Consider the following 24982-nt stretch of genomic DNA (forward strand, 5'->3'; position numbering starts at 1 on the left):
TGTATATGGTTATTCATCGTACTCACTAATTCCTCCAAATAATATGCAAGCATAAAAGGGGATATGCATTCTATTGGAAAAGAGATAACCTTCAATTACAGCTAGGCTTACGTTGTCACTCGTCCTTTGTTTTACGTTGTGAACTATGCATTAGTGGTTTGATGCGAAATAGAAACATAATCACGCAATCTACTGAATGATTGAAGGCTCTTACAAGCAAAAAAAAATGACCTAATCATATTTTGACGGGAATATGAACCGTTGGAAAACATGAAGATACGATATGTTTGTCTAAAATAATACAGAAACTATACGGAATCTCTCTCTCTCTCCCTCTCTCTCTCTTCAGTTAAATGCAAGTCATGAATAAGGAAAATGATAAGTAGTCTCTAGCTAAGTGGTTTGGAGTGTCCAGATTTCCTATGATTCAATCTGAAGAGATGATCATTATAAAAACATCACTAGCGACAAGGTGACTCAGAGTGAAACATGAAGTTCCCGGCACTCGCATTTCTTGTAATTTTCCTTTTATTAGAAGAAGGTTTCTGTCGAGGAAATGAGGTAATATCTTTAAATAAGAACATTTCATGCACGTCGGTAAATCTTTTAGCAAGTTTAGTTTGTGAGCGTGTACAAGGAATTTTATTGTACTGTATATAGTTACACGTAAGGTTAATGTTAGTTTCAATATTGTAAATGTGAAAGTTGGATATAATTGATTTAAGATTAAAACTCACATATATGAAGTATTTCTCACGGATGCCACTTCTTACACAACTTATTTATTGTTATAAGGAGGCATTACATTTGTTAACATTGTATATATAACTCTATCTCTTACATATGAATAGAAACAGAGGTAATTCTGATTAGACATGTGACGTCAGTATGCTGTAATTCTGGGAAAGTTATGAATCATATTAATTACAAAGAAGACTACACGATTGTAAGAAAAACATTTACTTATTACAGTCCAAATCTTCTTCATTCAAGTATGCCTATGAGGAAGCACAAATCAAACAATGAGCATAATCAAGCTACGTAGAGAGTGAATCCGAGGAAAATACTTTATACTTTATCACACATTTTCTATTTTTGCTGTCAGATTTTGATCACGTTATATATCTTTTAACTTTTTTTGAACATTAAAGCACGAAGAAAGTAAAAATGATTTTTAAAGAATGCCTATACTTATTTTTCTATTGAAGAAACAGTTGAAAGGGTTCAGTTTGGACTGAAAGTGAACATAGTCCTTCAGGATGGGCTACGTATGATGTAAAATGTGACATTGATAAATATCAAATTTTAAAAAAATATAATCATTTCTGTCTTTTATTTGAAGAAAAAGAACAATAAACGTAGACAAGGCCTCGGTAGGAGGGGCAAGTCTGCAAATAGAGCGTCGAACGTCAATGTGACGGCCCCTCATACATTACAAAGGCTGAGGTACGTAATAATTATGTTTGTGTGTGCGTATGTGTGCCAAAAAATTGGATTAGAACATTAAAAATAATCATTAATTTTCAATTCCAGTGGAATAATTTTGAGCTATTAATCTTTTATCTAAGGTTTGGTAACCACGGAAATTGGTCATTGTACCATTCTGGTCGCCTTGAAGTTAACAGAGGCGGGAAATGGGGGCCAATCTGTGATGACAACCTGGATATCATGGACGGTCACGTGGCCTGTAGACAAATGGGGTTTACGAGGTAGCGTGCGTTCTAGATTACAAAAAAAAAAATTGATTCCATTGACAGTTTGTTTAACAATGTCAGATCTAATACAATAGCATTAAAAATTTTCAGTGAAAGTATAGTGTACGGCGGCAAACTTCCAAAAAATATTGTTAAATAACAAATGAATTAAGTACAATAAAAACAAGTTCATAGTGTGTATAAAATATAATTTCAATACTACTTAATACACTCAAATATAACGTAAGTGCCATACTATCGAATATTTTTAATATGACGTCGAAGTGCTGAGAACACCTGTAGTCAACTTATTTGTTGCTATATATAAGTCATAAATTAAACTGCGGAATTTAGAAATATCCTGGTCACTGCACCAAATAAATAAATTGCAATGAAAAGAAGCCACAAGGAATGATAATTCAATACCATTGAAATAAAACGAATATGATAAGAAGTATAATTGTATTCAGCATGTGTTGAAACTGATATTTTCTCCAAATCCTAATTCAGGGGTGCTGAGAGGGTATTTGACAAGTCCTTTTTTGGTTCTGGTCCATGGAATTCAAGCGATATACTAATGGATGAAGTGGGCTGTATTGGCCAAGAAAAAGAATTTTTATCTTGTCCCTATAGTATTTATCATGACTGTACATCCAGGGAATTGGCCTCTGTTGCTTGCAAGGAAAACATAGGTAATCGAGAGCAAATATTGTATGGATTGAATAAAACCAAACATTTGTAGCATGAGAATTTGATAGAATTTTTATACACACAGGATGTGAAGAAGGTTGGATTGCAGGCACAGAAGGTTGTTACAAGCTACATACCACAGCCAAAAGCTATCGCAAGGCCGGTAGAATCTGTTCCATGGAGGGCGGTCATTTAACCAACATTGAAAGCATTGAAGAACATAACTTCCTATCTCGACTTCTTCATACAGTAGAACAGGGTAGGATTAAGCATGAAATTTTCTAAAAGCGATAAAAAGACGGTTTTAATAGATTACGTGTGACTGATAATAAACTCAAACGCTTTGGTTTCGAAATTTAGGATTAATATTTTTATTAGCATTTCGCCTTTTATTTTACATTATAGTAGCAAACACTCTATTGTGTACTTACCTGTGTTATATAAGTACTAAGTAAGCCGAATCACTTGAAGATGATTTTAATGTTACTAGTAGTTGTTGTTAGATAATTTAATTCTCTTCAATTTATTTTGTACCAAAGAAACAGAGAGTGTGATTCAATTAACGAAAAACTCATCAGGGAATAACAAGTTCGCACAAAACCCTTCAAACATCAGTAGCATCAAAACATAGGACTTTACTATGCTTTTTACAACCATTCCTCACGATAAATTAAAAAGCAGTGGCCCTTTTCACAAAAAATCTTACAACTAAGACAAAAATTTTCCCGTTCTCCAACAAGTATCTACATTGTACTAGATCACAAAAACTCTTATTTTTCAATTACATTAGACAACATTGTCAATAATATTATAGAAAAAAATAAATATCTCTATCACTCAAAAACTTACAGAGTAATGAAATTTTCATCTTAGTCGTAAGATTTTTTGTGAAAAGGACCACAGGCTTTTTAACATCCTCAGTAAAAATGAAATTCGTAAAGGACAACGTATGGTAACGGCCGTATGTGGCCCCTTATTTGATGTTAAAATCAGAACACAGTTAAAATTGTGATAGTTTGTAGTTAGGAACTTAAAATGATGCTTGTTTTAAAACCAGCACTAACTTTGATTTCAAAGCTTACATGAAGGCCACAAGAGGGTGCAAAAGTAGGACAATTTCCCGAATTTCCTCAATTCTGGTGGAATTTCTTCAAATTTGAGATACTTTTCACTTCGGGAAACATAGAGCACAGGCTTGCCTATCTGAGATTTTTATACATAAGATGTATCTGATACTAGTGCATGGAATAAATAAATTTGGTAGATAGGCAAGCTTGTGCTCTATGTTTTCTGAAACAAAATGTATTGTAAAATCAATGAAAATTTGCATAAAAATGAGAAAATTCGGAAAATGGCATATTTTCTGACCTACCTGTGACCTCTGTGTATCCCATAACTTAGAACTAATACTAATTTTGTGGCAGGGGTGACAAGAAGTTTTTATTGATATACTGTTGCATCATTCTAAAAGACCCTCCAAACCAGGGGCCAAAAAGAGGTCTTAACCTATCTTGTCCTTTATATATCTTGAGACTTGTCATCTACAAAGTTACTTCGTTAAAGTTAAAAAGATGCTGGAGTTCGTCATTGACAATATCTATGTAGTCTTTGGAGACCAGGTCTTCCAATATTCTTTTGGAATTTGGACGCCAATTGTTTTTCTTTATTAGCCGATCTGTTTTTATATTCCTGTGAAGCAGAATTTATTCAAAAACTTCAAACTCTTGCGGTGACCTTCAACTTAACACTTAGATATATCGACTTATCACTTAGGCCATAACAATAATTACATGTACTTTCATTCATACGTCCACTCGATATATCCAAGTGAACTCGAAATAATAGACTCTACAGAGTCTGCCACATCTGTTTCATATTTGGATTGTTTACTGACTATGGACAATAAGGGCCAGCTAACAACTTAACTGTATGACAAACGATATGACTTAAGCTTTTCCATCGTCAACTTCCCATTTTTATGTAGCAATATTCCAACATCAGCTGCATATGATGTTTATGTCTCCCAACTTATTCCATATGCAAGAGCATGACCAATTTTAAACCAAGGCAAGCTACTGACAAATAAGTTGATGTTGCAAGGATTTCAAGAACCCCTCTTACAATCAGCTTTTCTCAAATTCTACGGTCATTATAATGACCAAGTTTGTAATTACAACCTATCGTTGGGTCGTATTTCGTCTGACATGTTAGGTTATTATTGACTACAGAGAACTACGTTTACCAGATCAATACACAGGGCTCATGGCGAGCGTGACCGGTCGACACGGAATGCTTACTCCTCCAGGGTACCTGATTCCACCTTTGGTGTTTTCAGGTGTTCACGATTCGTTTTGTTTACTGGATTTATGAGATAGACTGTTCGTTGTTTTCATAGTTTACAACACGGTTATATAAATAATAGTGTTAAATTGACAGATATCTTTTGTAAAAGATAAGCCTTTTCCCTATTTTAAATTACGAATTAACAGATATCTTAAGTTAAAGATAAGCCAATTCCTTATTTTAAATTACGAACTTCCACATGGTATGCAAAACCTCTACTAATGAGCAACCACTGGGCAACAGCACACCCTATACCACTCAGTGACCGCAAATCCTTTACCGTTGTGCACCTGCAATGGTAGTATTTCAATTTTATTGCCAATTTTAAGCAATTTTGTAGGTGAAATAATCGAAGAGTCTAACCAGAAGTCTCTGACGAGACTGTAGCTCTACTGGTTGTATTTATAAAGGAAGATAAAAGTAGCACTTGGACTTGAAACTTTGCAACAGAAATAAATAGAATGATGTTCCTTGGTTTAGTCTCTTTTGTGGCAAGATTTATTATTATATCAGACTAAAACTGTAGGAGGAGTAGCCTTTTAAAATAATTTTACAGAAATTTTGATTTAAGTAACCATGGCAACATCATTCAACAAAATCAAAAAACAATAACACCAATTATGTATCTCTGTAGTCTACTTGTATGCCACATTATACTGAAATCAGACAAAAAGTGTAAGAGGAGTAGCGTTTTGAAAGTATTTCAAGAAAATTTCTATTTTTAGTAACCATGGCAACACTGTTCATCGAAATCTGAAACTGGTACAGGGAATTATGTATCTTAGTGTAGTTTATTTGTGTGCTAAGTAATACTAAAATCAGACCAAAACTGTAGGGGTAGCATTTTGAAGGTATTTCAAGGAAATTTCTATTTTTAGTAACCATGGCAACAATGTTCATCGAAATCAGAAAATCAATATAAAGAATTATGTATCTTGGTGTAGTCTACTTGTTTGCCAAGTTATACTGAAATCAGACCAAAACTGTAAGAGGAGTAGCATTTTGAAAGTATTTCACAGAAATTTCCATTTTTAGTAACCATGGCAACACCGTTCATTGAAATCAAAAACCGACACACAGAATTATGTATCTTATTATAGTCTACTTCTGTGCCAAGTTATATTGAAATCAGATAAAAACTGTACGAGGAGTAGCATTTTGAAAGTATTTCACAGAAATTTCTATTTTTAGTAACCATGGCAATACCGTTCATCGAAATCAAAAACCGATACACAGAACTATGCATCTTAGTATAGTCTACTTCTGTGCCAAGTTATATTGAAATCAGATCAAAACTGTAGGAGGAGTAGCATTTTGAAAGTATTTCACAGAAATTTCTATTTTTAGTAACCATGGCAACACCGTTCATCGAAATCAAAAACCGATACACAGAATTATGCATCTTAGTATAGTCTACTTCTGTGCCAAGTTATATTGAAATCAGATCAAAACTGTAGGAGGAGTAGCATTTTGAATGTTTTTCACAGAAATTTCTATTTTTAGTAACCATGGCAACATCGATCATCGAAATCAAAAACCGATACACAGAATTATGTATCTTAGTGTAGTCTACTTGTGTGCCAAGTTATATTGAAATCAGATCAAAACTGTAGGAGGAGTAGCATTTTGAAAAATTGTTTACAGACGGACGGACAGACAGACAGACAGACAGACAGACGGACGGACGACGGACACATTACTATCGCATAAGCTCTTCTGGTCTCTGACCAGTAGAGCTAAAAATCTCTTTTCTTTCAAAGTAAGTCATAAAATTTTTACTACAAGACTTATTTATCTTCACATAAAATCTCATCAAGGGCTCATGAAACAAGCAATTGTTTCACAAATTGCCTGTTCTGATACTAAGCTTATCAATTATATGGCCATTTTCTAATGCAATGAAATATCAGTGGTGTGGGTGATTTCACTTTTATACACAGAAATATAGAAAATGGATTTACAGTGACAATTTCTTCTTATCTATCTTCTATTTAGCGTGTTCATTTTATTAAAAGCAGTTGTACGTTCATCATTAAAGAACGTTTAAAAATATTCACCAGACATCAACATTTGGATGATTGGAGGAAAACGTAAAAAGTCAAGCTGGTATTGGGAAAAGTTATTACGCATTCCAAAGGAATCAATAAGAGGACAGAAAAAGAAGAAAAACAAGAAAGGAACCCTCCAAACAATCAAATCCAATATGACTTACAGCGGGTTCTTTCCAGGTATAGTGGAATAACTTAATAGGTCTGATTGATCACTAATCGTTATCTTCATCTTTTTTTTTATTGAAGATTAAGACTTGAGAGGAAAGAAAATTCAAAAGGTCCTAAAAATTATTTGAAAAATACGAGTAAGTGCAATAGCTAAAAACGAAATATTGGGAATCAGTGTTTATTTTTTTTCCACAGACGTGAGAAAACGTGATTATTGTGCACACTACACAGAATTATTATTTAAAAACTTACCTTCAAGGTTGTGAACATCGGTAGAAAACCTGATAAAAATTGAATCGATCGACATTTTCCATTATAATTCTATCTAACAGTGATGCAAGTACAAAATATCATTACAGTGAATTTTATGAAAACTTTTCTTCTTTTAATTATTATGGCTTTAATATCAACTAGAAAATGCTAGCAAATAAAATAAACCTGCCCATGGAAAAATATACATTTTGAAAACTAATTTGACGATTTTCATATAATCTGTTCATTAAACGGCTTGACTTATTTACCATAATTTTACCTGAAGGTTGGCAGCCAATAAATTACAATAGACAGCCCTCCAAGAAGAAAGGTGAATACTGTGTAGGCTTAGCCCATCAATACCTACATCCAAATGGCTCAATAACGTCTGTCCAGTTTTATTTCTTTGATGACATCAAATGCAGGAAAAACAAGAAATACGCCTTTGGATTCATATGTGAGAAACCACTGCGGAAGATGGACAAACCCAGTACAAGACAATCTGATGGCAAGTTGACCCATAATTAATGATTAATCATCCTTTCTAGATCCTTTATCCTAAATTTTGAAGACTTCGACTCAATAAATCAGAATTATTTCTTAAGTCACACAAATAAAGCAAAAGTAACTGAATAAAAGTTAGGAAATTAATTTAGTCATTTTGTGATGGAATAAATCAGATATATTTGATATAGAAGGGTGAATAATGACAAAATGGTATGTCTATATAAGATGGGTGAAAACAAGTAAGAACCATAGAATTCATAATGCATATTTTTTCTTCATCTAATCATCTGGAATGTAGGATTCTTCCACACTTCATGCCTAATAAATGTGTTTACCAATGATCAAGTTCCGTTATTTCTTAGGATTTTAAATGAAACCATTCTTAAATATTTTTTTTTATTAATCATAGAATGTTACTTCGGAAATGGGGAGACTTATAGAGGAGATCAGACAGAAACAACAATTGGGAGTACTTGTCAGAAATGGTCCAAATCATCATACATCAATGGGAACACTCATCCTGGAATGGTTAAGTCCAAACAAATTGCCTAGAGAGGATGCAAAGATGTTCAAATTTTTTTTAAACCTACACTGTTTTTCTTTAAAAAAATTGTTGAACGTTTAGGTTAACATTAAAGGAGGCATTAGATGATTTTTTCAAAAAAACAAAATGCGTATGATCTTTATTTTGTATTCATTGCTTCATTTCAGGGTTTAGGAAATCATAATAAGTGCCGTAACCCTGACAACAGTTCAAAGCCCTGGTGTTGGGTGGATGCAGATCGTAATCGCTTTGCTTACTGTTCTGTACAAAAATGTTCTCCATCTCAGACTACTCCTGCCATTTCTTTTAATGAGGGTAAGAAGATAAATGTAGGGCATATTGTTAGATATGGAATTTAGGCTATTTCACGAATAAGACAGGATTTTATCTATACTTCATGCACACATGGAAAGCACCAATGAAATGTATGACCATATTCCGTCTCACGTGTGAAATTAATTCCATAACTAAACTGTAAAACATTGAATTTTCTGTCTATTATTGACATTTTCTAAGGTTTTCCTTTTGCCTCTTTCACCTATAAAGTGTCTCTTGTAACGCAGTTACGTAGGCTATGACGTCACATGTTTGCAGTTGTGAAATTCTAAATCATTTTTACACTGAATTTACAACAATTAAAATATACCTTAGATGTTTTATCCAGTGTCAGAAGTAAATTCATTCTTTCTGTTTATAGGGTGTATTTTCCTCAAAATTAGAGAATTTTTCACTGCAGTTATTTTTTTCCACACTGAAAATAACACTATTGTAATATTTACACACTGGGAAATAACGTCTGTGAAAATATCAATTTCATTTAGCGGATAGATTATAGTATTTCACTGTTGAAATTATGTCAAATCAACAATCTCGTTTAAAGTCATCATTTAGTAAGTTCTATGGTCGATATAATGACCTTGTCAGAAAATACAATCTATCATTAAGTCAAATGCTGATTGCTCTTTTTCATACTAATTGTTAGGCCATTATTTATACAATGAATTGTCGACGAATTTTTTCGTTATTTCCCGATCATGATAAGGAGCACACGGCGGGTGTGACCGGTGTCGCATAATTTACGTTCCGGATACTTCGCGTTCCGGCCGGAACCTTAAAATCATAATATTGGTTCCGGATTTTACTGTAAGTGTGGTTCCGGCCATGGCTGCAATCTTCGAATCGCGGTATCTCTCAATTATTATCTGCCAGAATTCATTCTACACTGAATCATAGAAGTAGTTTTTTCCTCGAGGATTAAGCATGGCGCAGCGGCATGCCATTCTCACGTGGCGCAATGTTCTTTTTATAAGGCGTCATGCCCTTTTTGTACAACCATTTTTAAAAATAAATGAATTAAATAGTCCAAGTATAAAGATCGTGAAATACGCTTTCTGATACATATACACCGAATAAAATTTGGTCGCAAGAAAGGCTTTGTTTATCTAATGCATACAAATTAAGTCCCTTTGTTTATTTAGTGCATGTCAGGTGTGAATTTCTCGCTTGAATGCACTCAGACCCGGTATTTACTGGGTAAAGAGGACAGAAGATAAACTAGACTGAGATTACAAAAGCCTAGAAAGAAGCATAATGTCAAAGATAAATTTGATCAGAAAATTTTAATTTTATAATCTGATAAAGTAAAGAATTAAATACAAAATGGTATATGTATTTACAGAGATGCATTCTCTGTTTAAATGATATTACAAGTGTTGCAAATTCCACTATGTCGAGCCTCGAATACATGGCTTCCATTCCTCATAGATATTATCACTTGGTATGAAAATATGATTTATATTCCATTGGAAATAAACAAACATAAAAAATATAATTCACTGATGAAGATAGTTATATAGTTTTGTGATAAATTAACAATGGCTATTTCAGGAATATGTGGTTTATTCTGCAATGAAACAAACATGAAAACATAACGATATGGTTTATTCCCTTAGAATGAACAAACACAAGTAATTAATGAAAATTATGTTGTTGTTGTTTTTTAAAGACCGTAGGAAGAAAAAAAAACAAGGTTGAAATATGAAAAGTAAAGACCAGCAATGTTGATTGTGAAAATAGCAGTGAGGTAAACTGAATTAGCTCAAATATTTTAGTAAAATCAAGGTTTTAGCAAATTTTAAATGATTTTTTTTTATGTTTTAAAGGCCTTGAAATGGACTTTTCTGTAACTTCGATGCATATCCTACCCACCCACCCCTTAAGATATTTGGGAAATAACTTTTATTCCTTGGTGTTTTTTATACATAAAACACAATAAGAAAATGACAATTTTTATGACACTTTAAAACTTTATCGTTTTATACATACCATTATGTTTAATGAATATCAAAATTTGTGGAGAAAAAAAATTCAAAATACATATATACATGTAGGCAAAAGGCAAGCGGCAATAATGTAACACCCCTCCATTTTTTTTAAATCTCAGCCCCCTCCCCCAAATTTGAAAAAAAGGAGGTTATAACAGCTCCAAAAATAAAAAAAAAAATGTTAGTTAATTATCTGAGCCCCCCCCCCCTCCAAAAAAAGGGAGGAGTTTAAATTATAGTATCTGCAAAAATGTAAAATTATACCTGGTAAATTCATTTTTTTTTAATTAAAATAATTATCATTCCAGGTTACAATTTCTGAGACTAATATCAAACATTTTTGTTTCCTGTTCATTGTATTCCACCTTATAAAAAGATAATAGTAAAATAAATTCAGACTTTTTTGTAACTAAGTTGTTTCTGTTTCACTTTATTACGAAGATAAAATAGTCCGGAGCCATAATTATTGTCAGAATTAACGTTCCGGGTTACAATTGCGGAGAGTATTTTCAAACATATTTGTTACATGTACTAGGTTGTTTCTTTTCCACTTTATAACGAAGATGAAGTAGCCCGGAACTAAAATTATGGTCATAATTAACGTTCCGGGTAAGAATTGCTGAGAGTATTTTCAAATATTTCTGTTACAAGGTTGTTTCTTTTCCACTTTATTACAAAGAAAAAGAAGCCTGAAACCAAAATTATGGCCATAATTAACTTTCTGGGTTGGAAGTGCTGAGAGTATTTTCAAATATCTTTGTTACTAGGTTGTTTCTTTTCCACTTTATTACGAAGATAAAGTAGCCCGGAACTTAAATTATGGTCATAATTAACTTTCCGGGTTACAACTGCTATGTATTTTCAAATATTTTTGTTACTAGGTTGTTTCTTTTCCACTTTATTACAAAGATAAAGTAGCCCGGAACTAAAATTATGGTCATAATTAACGTTCCGGGTTAGAATTGCTGAGAGTATTTTCAAATATCTTTGTTACTGGGTTGTTTCTTCTCCACTTTATAACGAAGATGAAGTAGCCCGGAATTAAAATTATGGTCATAATTAACGTTCCGGGTTAGAATTGCTGAGAGTATTTTCAAATATCTTTGTTACTAGGTTGTTTCTTCTCCACTTTATTACGAAGATAAAGTAGTCTGGAACCAAAATTATGACCATAATTAACTTTCTGGGTTGGAAGTGCTGAGAGTATTTTCAAATATCTTTGTTACTAGGTTGTTTATTCTCCTCTTTATTACGAAGATAAAGTAGCCCGGAACCAAAATTATGACCATAATTAACTTTCTGGGTTGGAAGTGCTGAGAGTATTTTCAAATATCTTTGTTACTAGGTTGTTTCTTTTCCACTTTATTACGAAGATAAAGTAGCCCGGAACTAAAATTATGGTCATAATTAACGTTCCGGGTTACAATTGCTGTGTGTTTTCAAACATCTTTTGTTACTAGGTTGTTTCTTTTCCACTTTATTACGAATATGAAGTAGCCCGGGACCACAAATAATGTTCCGGGTTACAATTTCTGATATTATACTTTCATGTAAATTAGTTAAAACTGATTCGGCGAGAAACATTATTTTGTTAAAAAACACGATTACCCGCTGAATTATGAAGCCACGCACATGCAACACTGTTATGTGTACATGTATTTGTATAAAAATTCAGTATTATATAATAAATATTGCATGTAGTTGCGTTTAACATTTAAAATTTTCACCTTTCGAAAACCATTGTCAACCTCGGCTGCGCCTCGATTGACAATGGTTTTCTTGGGGTGCATTCAACTATATGCAATATTTATATAAGAGTATAATTTCAAAGTTATTTGTTACCTGTTCATTTTCTCCCTCTTTATAACAAAGATAAAATAACCCTGGACCAAGTTAACGGTTATAATAGACGTTCCAGGTACAATAGCCAGAGTATATGTAATTTTAATTTCACGGGTGTATTTCTAGTGACAAGACTTTCTCTAGGATACCAACAATTTGACCTTGACCTTGGAGTTTGAACTATTAAAAAAAATTAACTTTAATTTAACCTTGGCCATAACTTTTGACATTTGATCCTAGGGCTTTTATATTTCACATGTATATTTCATGTGACGGGTCCTTTCCCTGGGTATCATTGATTTTGACCCTTTGAGTTTGACCCACTTTTTAAAAACTATAACCTTGGCCATATATAACTTTTGAACGGTTGGTTCTTGGGCTTTCATATTTCACAAGTATTTTCATTGATACAGGTCCTTTTTTGGAAAACAACATTTTTGATCTCTTGACCTTGACCTTAGAGTTTAACTTGCACTTTAGAGACTTTACCCTTCACAAAAGACTGCCGTACAGGAGCATTTTGTGTTTTATTACGACTCACTTTACCTGATGCGTTTACGTTAAAGCGTTTGAACTTTTTTTTTAACTATTAATCTAAAACAATTCCAGTATTTAATGTGAGTATGTAACCCTGTCTTTGACACATAATCTTTCAATTTTAGCCTTAAAAATATATTATTATCAATTGCTTTAGACATATATCTTATCGCATTTCAACAATAACAAACAATGCAAAATAATACACAATGGCATTGTATGGTAGTTTTTATAGATGACTCAATCGTAATATATAATTATATCATGGAGAATTACCATATCATATAAGAAAAAACTTTTTCTCAACTTAAAGGCATAATGGATATATGTCCCAAAATTACAGAGATCATGGACCTTGTGAGCACTTAATAATTGTACAAATTTGAAAAAAAGACGACTTCTGTCAGTAATACTTCTCGACGTATTTTTATAGAAGCTTTTCAAAATGCAGGCAATTTAAAACAAAATGGTATTCATCCTCTACTTCACCACTGCCCCCTCCCAGTTAAAGTTTTCGTTCGTACGTTATAACAACTCTCATTTCATCCCCCCCCCATGAAATATTTTTAGATCCACGCATGTTCACTTGAACACATTCTACACATTCCACTCTCCCTAAGTATTTTATTATGACGTCCTGTCTCATTTTCAAGATTATAAGATGAAAGCCTAATTCGTCTAACTTGAAATGGAGCTGTGCAGTTTTAAACTGACGAAAATTACACGCCGCATTTTAGTTTCACGGGGGGGAGGGGGATATTTTCCATTTTCTACTCCATTTAGCGGAAAAAAAGTTCTAACAGAATTACAGAATAATCTCTTCTTCTTCCCAAATAATTATTGTTTTGAAACTTCGTTTATTTATATATGTCATTCAGATATGCCTTTTGAAAACTGAGTTCTGAATACATGGTATATAAAATTTTAGCGGGGAAAAATTGACGTTTTAGCGAAAAATGTGACATTTAAGCGGAAATTAAAATACATACTAACATTCAACAAATTGTTAAGTAAAATATAATTATATCTATGCCTCTTCCGTTAGCCAGTCGGGCTAAGTTTTCTGCCCCCTGTTGGGGGGGGGGGGGGGGTAGGATTTTGCGCAGGCTTAACAATACTATTTATTCTCAGGATTGTAAAATACAAATCTGTATCTGTATTACATTTCCTCTTCAGAGTTATTATTACAAATGCTGATAAGTGCACTTACCTGTATAAATAAAAATGAGCTGAGTTTTATTCAATAGTTTTTAGCCGTGACCTTGAAACCTTTGCTAGAATCGGGATCTTAGAAATTTTAAAGTTCGTCATATTTTGCTGGCATTACATTGACTGTTTAAAAAATAAATTTTATCCGAGAAAAAAAAATCCACAAAATTTTTTACTGAATTATTACAGGAAATTGCTTTTCTTCATATTAAATACTTTATAAATTTTCCGCTGAAATTAATGTCTATTCACACCTTTGCAAGTCCGTCGCCCACACATCTCCTATTATGTTCATTCACGTAATGTGATTTAATTATATAGTTGGCTTTACAAAAACGCAATGGGTGTTTGAAAAAATATATATAAAGATATCAAAATATTATCCAATAATTTTTTTTAATCGTAAATATAATTCATCTATTAGCATTACCAGCTGATCGGGGTGCCCTTTGCCTAAAACTCATTTAAAATTGCGGAAGTGACATACAGCGATTCGCATGAATGCACATGTATCGATAGAAGGGACTCATAAAACAACATGACGGGGTATATCAATGTAAACAAGTTTCACACCTTCGCGTTCTTTTTTTTACAAAGAAACAACATAATTACGTACAATTCCATGGATTATAGTATTGGTACATGTATTAAGACCGTATATTGGGACTTCTTCTAAATCGATATACGTGTAAATCCTGCTGCATCGTATAACCCGTTAAGAGAAAGAAAAAATCCAAATTATTTGTAAATATTAATTATAAATAAAGTTTTTAAAAGGGTGCTTGGATGCCCGGAACGTTTAATATGGCCGGAACCAAACTTACGCGGGCCGGAACGTTTATTATAGCCCGGAACCAATATTATAGGTATTTAGCGTTTCGGTCGGAACGCTAAGTTACCCGGAACGTAAATTATGCGACACCGGTCGGCAGGGGATGCTCACTCCTCCATGGCACATGATCCCACCTCTGATGTTTTAGAGGTCCGTTTTTGCTCTGCTCCTGATTTGTATTGTTTGAATGGACTGTTTGTCTGCAAAAACTTTTAACCTTGCCCATAACTTTTGATTGGTTGGAGCTAGAGCTTTCATATTTCACAGGTTTATTCCTCGAAACAAGATCTTTCTTTAGTACCAACATTTTTTATCTCTTGACCTGGAGTTTGAATTGCATTTGAGAAACTCTAACCTTCACCATAAGCTGCCATACGGGGCATCATTGTTTCACAAACACATCTTGTTTTTAATGTGCAAATATCTGTTTATGTCAACCAATTCCTTTTTCAATGCTCTTTGTAGTTGGAATGATAAACAGTCTGATGTATGATTTTCTCTTAAGTATTTATACTTCGTAGATTGCTATGTTAGTGATGGCGAATCTTACAGGGGTTTTTATAACAAAACAAAGAAGGGTTACACCTGTCAAAACTGGCGATCTTCCTCAAAAGTTAACCCAGCAACACACCCTGGAAAGGTAGGTGCTATGTTATGGTTAAAATTTTTAACATACATTCAGTTTTCGTCTTAACAAATAGATCTGTTTTTGCTATATTTACATTTCAGGGATTAGGGAATCACAATTTGTGCAGAAATCCTGATGGGGACACCAAACCCTGGTGCTGGGTGAGGGTTAACCGTAATGAGTTTGATTATTGTGTGGTGCCCCAATGTTCAGATTTAGTGACAAAAACTGAACCACCAGTTACCACTAGTGAGTACATGTTCAATCACGTGTAAACTTCCAATGTTTGTTATATGCTTGATTTGTTCACTGAGTGCTGGTTAGTTTTGAAAGATATAATATATGTAGCTACTGATTTCCTACTGTATTTTTTTGAGGATTTACAATGTTATATCATGCAATTATTACTTCCCGTCTTTTCCAACAATTAAGCAATTTAACAAGGACATGCAAAAATATTATTCTGATTCTGATGTTAAGGTCTGACGACACGTTCCTCAATTATCTGTTTTGTACCTTTTCGTAATATATCAAAAACTAGAGCGAGCTCGTTGCAAAGCAACGAATAGGTCTTCCGTTGGAGCTGCGGAAGAAAGAAGTGACCTTGAGTCAAGGTCATGCCACATTCTAAAGTTATACATGTAAGCAATCTTGTAAGGGGAAGCAACTTACAATATTTCGCTAGGAAAAACTGTAAAGGAATGTATGTGACCTTGAACATTCCAAATGACCTTGCGTCAAGCCATGACACACTCTCGTCATAAAACCCAATCTGTGTGTTACCGACTTGAAAAGTTCACAGTGACACGTCATGTTCTTTTAGTCCATACATACAGTCAAAACATCTAATCCTTAGTGACCTTGAACTTGATTCAAGGCCATGTCACACTCTGCATGATACCAGCAATGTTTCACTAGTACACAAATACGCTAGCGAAATTACAGTTTCTCTGTCAGTGACCTTGACTCGACCAAATGACCTTGGCCATAACACACTCTGGTTTAGAGCAATCCCAATCTGTTGGTTTCTGAATGGATAAGTTCAGCCATGTTTTTTCAGACCATACAGCGAATTGGAATAATTTGTTAGGTTCAACTGAACACAATGATTTAAAAATTCATTGAGAATGTTTTATATCCAGTTTGGAAAAGTAGTAAAACGTGGAGATCAGTCCTTTGGATGAGATCGTATAAGGTCTCGTGTCGGGGTAAGTGCTAGCATGAAAATGATCTCTCATGCTATAAATTTTGAATTTACCGGGTGGCAGTAAATACAAAATTTACAACATGACATGTAAATTTTGTATTTACTGACAACCGGTAAGTTCAAAATTTACAACATGACAGATCCATGGCACTTGATTCTACCTCTGATTTCAAAAGATTTGCACTGCTCCTGATTTGTATTGTTTGAATGGTCTTTTAAGCTTGAATGCTGCACAGGTGCTTGTGGCCAGCCCCCCCCCCCCCCCCCATATACACCCTGGGTCCAAGAATATTTTTTTATTCGTCTTTTTCCATAAATTAATCTTCTAGTACACATTTACAATGTATTCCATATGAAAAATCTAAAAAATAACGTAGAATTAATGTTTTATTAAAAAATCATACCCGTGGTATTACGAAATAGAGAAGGTAAGTCACTTCCATTTGTTAACACCGGACCCCTCTTGGATATCGGGCCTAAAATATTATATACCTAACACATGTCACCAAAATATGTTATTATATCTTGTATCGGTAGACATTTTTTGTCTTTAATCGTGCTATTTAATTGCCTATGCATTCCACAATAATCCGAGTATTCATCGTCAAACGTAAAAAATGTAAGAGTTGGAAATGTCAAAGTAGAAATTATACGGAAGTGATGCAGAAGCGACACCTAGCGGATAACTCTCGAGTTCCGAGTGTTACAGAATTTAGGGAAAGCAATTTTGATAAAGAAGTCGAAATCGACTCATTAGAATTTAAATTTTGCTGCAGATTTTCCAGATGAATTAAGGTTGTCATCAATATTCTTTTTAAAGGATTTTATCACTCAAACCAAATAGCGTTTTAAAAACGCTTTCTAACTGCACTTAACCAGTTTGTACAATTTTCCTGTTGTTCTTCATACTCACATAACAATTGTTTATAACATGTCCGCAGAATGCAATTATTTGTATTGAGCAAATTACACCAATATTTCAGAATTCGAAGTTTTCTTTGAACATACATTGGGCATCTACCAAATTCGAAATAAACCATTAAGTTATTTGTAGATTTTCGAAGCGACATAATTTTCTTCAAAAAGTTAATATGTACTTGCTCAACATGTGGGGCTTTATGAAATCCCCACATCTCGCATCCATAATGAAGAACAGAACCTACATATGTATCAAATAAAGAGAGTGTGGTCTCCACATTTAGATTATTCTCTTTCACTCTTTTCCACAAAGGAAAAGTACATTTTTCCTTAACATTTTACCTGTGGAATGCTGATCATTTTCTCCGTATTCCATCGGCCCTTACTGCTTAAAGGCCGTAAGTACCATGTACATTATAAAATGTATAAATTTCCAGCCATTCACCATTTATAGCCTATTAAAATTTTAATTCCATCTATTTTGTTAACATTAAATTGCTGGAAATATAGTCAAAAAATCCGGAATGAAAATAATAAATGTTAAAAGTGAAATTTATTAATTGTCGGAAGTGCAATGCAAAATTCCGGAAATCAAATGCACCGAAAATGGTACCTCCCCCCACCCAAAGAAACTATTAGTACACACTTCGACGCTCATGCAATGTGCGATTGACCACTCCAATGAACACATTAAATCGTTACATTTTTTAAGTTTTAGAAATAAAATAAAAGACCTTAAAAAGTTTATAAAATAGGAAAGCTTAGTCACAGATATTAATCGTTGCAGACCTTGTTTTTCATTCATTTGACGATTCGCGAATAACAAATGTCGCGTATGATTATTGGTTTACTTTAAAATACATGTAGGTTGTGGATTTCTCTCGGACCAGCCCTCACCTATATGTATACGTACCTGAACAAACCAACCGATTGACATTTTCGGCTCTAAAGAAAAACATTGTATTCTTTTAAAGGGGGGGGGGGGGTACGTATCGTGATTAGAGGAAATTTGATCACCTGTCAGTCCATTAAACATGAAAGATTATTTTGGAATATTTGCATACAACTGCGTAGCTTTCTTAGAACCAAATTAGTATTTGTTAGAAAAATTAAATAATTATTTAGATGTTTAAGATTTGTGACATATTTGTAAGAACCACTTTATTTACCAAACAGTTTCATCCTTATATGGACGCCGTGATATATTTGATAAGCTGTTTAATTACTATTCGGATATATTGCCATTCAAAGGACCAACACTTTTTTTTTTAATTTGGATTAAAAGTCCGACAATTTTCAACCTCGTTTGCTATAATTTTACTGAATCGGATCTTTTTCCGTATAGTCGAAATGCATGGACGAAGGATAAAAAACCGTATGCTGATCAATCAAAACATCATTGCGATTGTGTATTTAATTTATGGAGACATGTTTTTTGTGTTTTTCCTTATCTGTGAATTACCCATTTGCTTTGTACACAAGCACGTGTATTCTGAAAGCTCAGGATGTATTTAGTTTGGGCGCTCTTCCATGTAAAACTGCATGTACTTACAAGCATGTATCCGTAAAATCGTGTATTGGGATATTCTGTTTATTCGACGAAATAAAAGAAATGCACAAGTATATCATTCTGTACAATACAATTATAAGTTTGGTAGCAAATAATGCAAACTTAGAAGTGCTTAATTTAATTTTCGATTTTCCCGAGAATTGAAAACGTCACCTGACTCACCTCCACTTACAATTTTTATGCATGTGTACATGCAGTTTAAAACATGAGACAGAAAAATAAATTGTTGCAAACCTAGTGGTTAAGTCGGCAATTAAAATGCATATAACTTAAAATGAATAAATACACAGGCGGATAAAATAATGATAAAAATAAGCGTGAGATAGAGTGAAATAAAATAATATTTAAGATTTGAAATGATTTCAAACACAATTTTCCATTAATCGCTATGAGTACACATTGCATTTTAACTTCGATATGACCGCGGCTCGCTAATCTCTGCGGCCACGTGTGAACGACGAGTGGGTTACAAATTTTGAAGTTAAACACAGAGACAGAGCGGAATAAATTGTCTGCTGTAAGAAGGCGTGAATTATTGTATGTTTAAAAGTATTATTTTATGTATATAGTTTATTTAATATTAATTGAAAAATTTTGTAGTCTAAAAGCTCTGAAAATTTGTTCAACATACATTTTTGTAACACGCATATTTGTAATAACCACTTTATATACAAAACAAAATTTCATTCTCTTATATGGTAATATGGACGTCGTAATAGATCTGACTGAATGCTTGACATGCCTGTTTCAAAAACCTTTCCTAAGTTATGTCGTAAGACATATCTTAAGATATGCCTAAGTTATAACTTTAGAAGTTCCTAAGATTTATCACAGCTGTATCGCGAAACAATCTTATCTAAAAAAAAATTATGTCATTTCTTAAGTTGTGCCTTTAAGGACTAATAAAATAACATTCCCGCTCTATATACAACTCTCAGTATGGTATATATTTTTAGATTCAAAAAGGAAGGGTGCAAGGATTGGGGATTGTCCCCACTTTTAAAGGATTTGGACACAAGTATGCTTAACTTTGCGAAGTGTGTTGCTAGATCTAAGCATTCACAGACACACCCTTTCAAGCCATCTTCCCTTCCGAGCACACGATATTTGTATTTTAATTTTTAACCATTGTTCTGGGTGTTATACATTTACTTTATTTTGTTCTTTATAAGGTATCTACATGTAAATGAAATTTTAAAATGAATGCTTCGTAGCAAACACATGCGAGTTTATATTTTTCAAACAATCTTTGCCAATTACTACACTGCATGTACACGTTAGTTGTTTGTGCTGTGTAGAGCAACTATCAGAGTACACAATGTATTTCAACATCGAGGTGCCCGCGGCTCTCTGTGGCAACGTGTATGTAAACGAGGACTGGACTACAACACTTAAGACACAAAGCGGCAGAGATGGATGAAACTGTTTGCTATATTACAAAGACTTGAATTATAGTACATGTATATTTGAAGGAATTTTTATTTATGTTAATGTTTATTTAATTTTATAAATAATAAATGGACATTCACAAGAGTGATGGTAAAAATAATATGTGCGTAGCATGCGTAGTAATTACAATTATTTACCGAAGCCCCCATTCAATTACAATTGCAGATGAATTAAAATACAACAACACGGGATAGAGCAATACTTTTTTTAAATGTATTGTTGCGTGAACAGACAAAAACAGCGATTAAAATTCAAAATGATTTTTATGCACCAGTGTTTGGAATTAAGATTATAAAAGATCGGTAAAGTAATCTTACTGATTCGATATAATTAAAAACATAACTTTCCATTAATTAATAGCTCTTTGTACAAAATTTACATTATACGCGATCACAAATACTAGCTTTGTTTATGGCCACAGGTGGCTAGTACACTGGTGACCTCGATCAACAGCGTGGGATTCGCGCGTTGGGTTACATAACTAAACATCGAGCTGAACATGGAGACCGTAATATGCATACAGCTAATGATCGTGAATTATTCAATGCATACAGTTTAAAATCACTTACAAAGTTTGTTGTAATAATAAACGTAGAAAGATAGATTTAATATTCTCCGCTTTTAAACACTATTAATCTAATTTAAAAAAGAAGAAAAGAAAGACTAGTTGTAATAAATAATTTAATAGTGAACCATAAACCACGTTTTAAACCTTATTTAAAAGAAAATTAACATTAAATACCGCAGGGTATATTATTGATAGCAAGTCTGTTTAAGTTATACACATGAAGAGGTCTGATTTCCTTGCCGAATGAAAAACGTTACCTGTTTACCTGGCCTGCTTTCTAATACCTATTACGCAATACCCATGGTATACTCGAACAAAACAACATTTTCATTAGATCAAAAAAGTGTAAAAGAACAATTTTGTTCCCAAGATCCAGATCGAAATATTTACCGTTTTTGAGTTATAAAGCAAAAACTTTTAAGGGCCCAAGATCCCTAATCATAGGGGCCAGCCCCTTTTAAATAGTATAATATGAAAGCCCTTGCAATTATGCACAACTTTTGTTCTACATGTCTTAACAAAATATTTCTAGTTTTTAAGATATAAAGGAAAATATGTCAAATTTTTTGCTGTTTTCCGCGTTCTAACTTTTGACCCCTCTCTAGCGCCATTTTTAATGCAAAAATCAAAAAACAAAAACCGATGTGCACAACTTCAATGCTTCCTCTTTTCAATTTCAAAGGGTTTTGTGCTCCAATTATAACCATTTCTGAGCCTTTGTCTGGAAAACGGAGGCATGCAAAATTCAATCAAAGGGGAATAACTCGTGAACAGAAGGTAATTTCCCAATTGTATTACGGTATTCTGACAGTGTTTTGTAAAGTCTAAAAGCTCTGAAAATTTGAACAAAATCTGTTTAGGAATGAGGAAGATATGAAGCGTCAAAGTTGGCGTCTAGGAAAAAAAAAAAAAAAGAATAATCTTAATCATCACAATCAGTAGAAGGTCTTCCGTTGGAAACGGAAGACCTTAATTAATCATGATTGTCATTCTCTTTTGATTTCTAAATTGTTTTCAAAATGTCTTAAAAAAGAAGTACATCAAATTTTGTAATATTGGCAATTCAAAAGATTACCAAAAAAATTATATAGGAAACACTACTCTCTGGTATTTTGCACAAATGCCTGGTAAGGTACCTCATTTTTTTTGGTGAATAAACTTTTTAAAGTAGCAATATTTCAATGACAAATTCTTGGGTAAAATGATATATTATTGAGGAACGTGTGGTCTGACCTTAGAAACATCCTATTAACCCTTATGTTAACGAAAACAATCCTGGACCAAATACTCGGATGCAAAAGCTGGTATCTTCAAAGTACATCACGTGTCCATGAACTCTATATGTATAGGTACATGTGCTTAACACTAATAAAACAGCAAATCAGTGACTCAGTGTGCAACTATAAACCTACTGAGTAAATGTTAAAATACAGAAAATGAATTATTGATGATAGCAAGGAGTCTCAGAGAACAGACAATAATGCATTTAGTATGGGCTCTAATATGATTGCTTCTGCATCAAACGTCTGGATGGTGTCATTAAGTCTGTGAATCAATTGATTAAAACTTACTCTGGCTTCATGAAACATGTAACAGAGTTAGTAAATCTAAATTTCAGCAACAGCACAGATTGATTGTCCCGTTAACAAGTTTTTTTGCCACTCAAGTACCGAAGACGTGTAAGTATTGTTTGTGCTTTGTTTAATGTGAAAAAAAACATATGAAACATTTAATCAAACAACCAAGACTATAGTAAGTGAAGTTTTAGGACGTTCCTATCATATGTTGGACATTATAGTATAATATTTTAGATATAACCAACAAAAAAGGCTGCAAGGTATATATCCATTGGTAATTCATATCTTACATTTCCCGATAACAATTTTGTGGTATCTTAATCTTAAGAATAGTTATCACATCATGGTTTATAGAAAAATATCGTTACGCACTGTGTTGGTGACGCTTTGAATTGATTTTCATTCTAATGAGAATATCGGCATGCATTACTCTATAATTGTGTAAATAAATAATACCTCTTGAGTACTTTGCTTCAAAATAAATTAGAAAATCTTTTGAAACTCGGAAATATGTCATTATTTTTTTATTTTATCTACATTAAGATATTAATACCTTTGATATTTATGCATAGACACACATGTAGACTGGTAACGTTTGAGGCATATACTCAAAATTGTAATACATATATGAGCGATTTATAAAATTGTAATATTGATAGTTTTTATATCAGTCGGCGGGAAAAAGCATCGTCTTTATGACATCATAAGTAATTTGACGTAAAAATCGTTAGATCTGAGTGAATACGCCCTTTAACGCATGAAGATAGAAGGTAGACTTCGGAAAAAAAAGAGGGGATAAATTCAAAGTTTGATCAGGTAAGGGTGTTTATGGAGATGTGTTGTATATTTTTAAAGTACTGGAAATTTGATTTACACAAATATCTATCAAAAACAGATGCTTACAAGAGTTCTTGAAAAATTTTAGGTTCATTTTTAAATCCTTTTCAAACGTTTTAGCATTTATTTGAAACTCATATCATATAAAACCCCTATGTCACGTTATGTTTTTTTTTAAACATTGTGATTCCATATAACCCTTACTGTTTGATTTTTTTAGTCCGTCGTATAAATTTCAGAAAAAATATGCAATTTAATTCTGAAAGGAGTGTATCAAGGATCTGCTTAAACATTATTTTATGAATTTCAATGCATAAAAATAGCTCATGTGGAATTTCGCATGTTTTTACTTGTCCGTCACAGGAAATCTTTCACGGTTTCATGGCGTCTCATAATATAAACTAGCCCTATTTAGTCCAAGTTTATAAGACTTATTTATATTTCAATTCCTATTATTTTACTCATGGTCTATAATCTCCTACTATGCTTTTTATTAATTGGTTCCAAAACGTTTTTTGTCTCAAAATATGATACGAAATTCTAACTGAATCTCTGTCTACTCAAATGTCCTCGACAGTGTTTCTAATGTTTTTTCTGTGATTTTAAATGCTATGGTACCGAACTCGTACTCTTTGAAAACAATTATTTCAAACACTTGATAAGTTTTCAAAAAAACTCTTTATTCTCTAAAAATTATACCCATATTAGACTTTCCTGTTCCTTTGTTTTGCAACAGAAATGATATTCAATGAATTAATGAAGAAGTTTAATTGTTCTACTAATTTGTCTATCTACAGGATTTTGACGTGATCTGCACTTATGACGTCTCGCGACAAAAAAGCGCAGATGTTCACGGTTTAGATTCACCTTAATTAAGACACATCAACACATTCATTGTTAAACCCAGAAAATTGTAAATGGAGGGGATGCACAAAATGAAAGGGGGAGGGGGGGTAGAGGGAATTCACAACCTGACTGCTTAGACAGTTTTTACAGTCTACATCCCATTTACATTTCCTTTTCCTCTTTGGGAGACATGGGAAAGTTTTAAGACTTACAATTCATCAGTACATACTAATTTTTATGAAGGCTTTTGTTCATTTCTCAAGTGTAGTTTTGTCTGCAAAAAGATGGAGGTGGTGGTGGTGGGTGGGTGGGGGGTTCTGACCACTCCTCTGGATCCGCCCTTGGAATGACGCACGTTACGTATACAGTATGATTATAAACAGATAACG

The 24982-nt window shown here is 33.2% G+C and overlaps 1 protein-coding gene across 1 annotated transcript in view; it reads left to right on the forward strand.

The window, feature by feature from the left end:
- Positions 1-460: 460 nt before the first annotated feature.
- Positions 461-24982, forward strand: part of LOC133176972 (uncharacterized) — a 68129-nt gene continuing 43607 nt past the window's right edge. The window contains exons 1-12 of the mRNA XM_061312043.1: positions 461-561; positions 1343-1446; positions 1569-1709; positions 2205-2386; positions 2470-2643; positions 6788-6955; positions 7485-7706; positions 8115-8233; positions 8417-8564; positions 15515-15633; positions 15723-15870; positions 22952-23012. Coding sequence (XP_061168027.1) covers positions 490-561; positions 1343-1446; positions 1569-1709; positions 2205-2386; positions 2470-2643; positions 6788-6955; positions 7485-7706; positions 8115-8233; positions 8417-8564; positions 15515-15633; positions 15723-15870; positions 22952-23012 — 1658 coding nt within the window. The 5' untranslated portion in view covers positions 461-489. The remainder of the gene's footprint in view (positions 562-1342; positions 1447-1568; positions 1710-2204; positions 2387-2469; positions 2644-6787; positions 6956-7484; positions 7707-8114; positions 8234-8416; positions 8565-15514; positions 15634-15722; positions 15871-22951; positions 23013-24982) is intronic.

The sequence above is a fragment of the Saccostrea echinata genome, unplaced genomic scaffold (genome assembly GCF_033153115.1).
Source record: "Saccostrea echinata isolate AGI-Se365-2 ecotype Australia unplaced genomic scaffold, CSIRO_AGI_Sech_v1 ptg000086l, whole genome shotgun sequence".
NCBI lineage: Eukaryota > Metazoa > Mollusca > Bivalvia > Ostreida > Ostreidae > Saccostrea > Saccostrea echinata.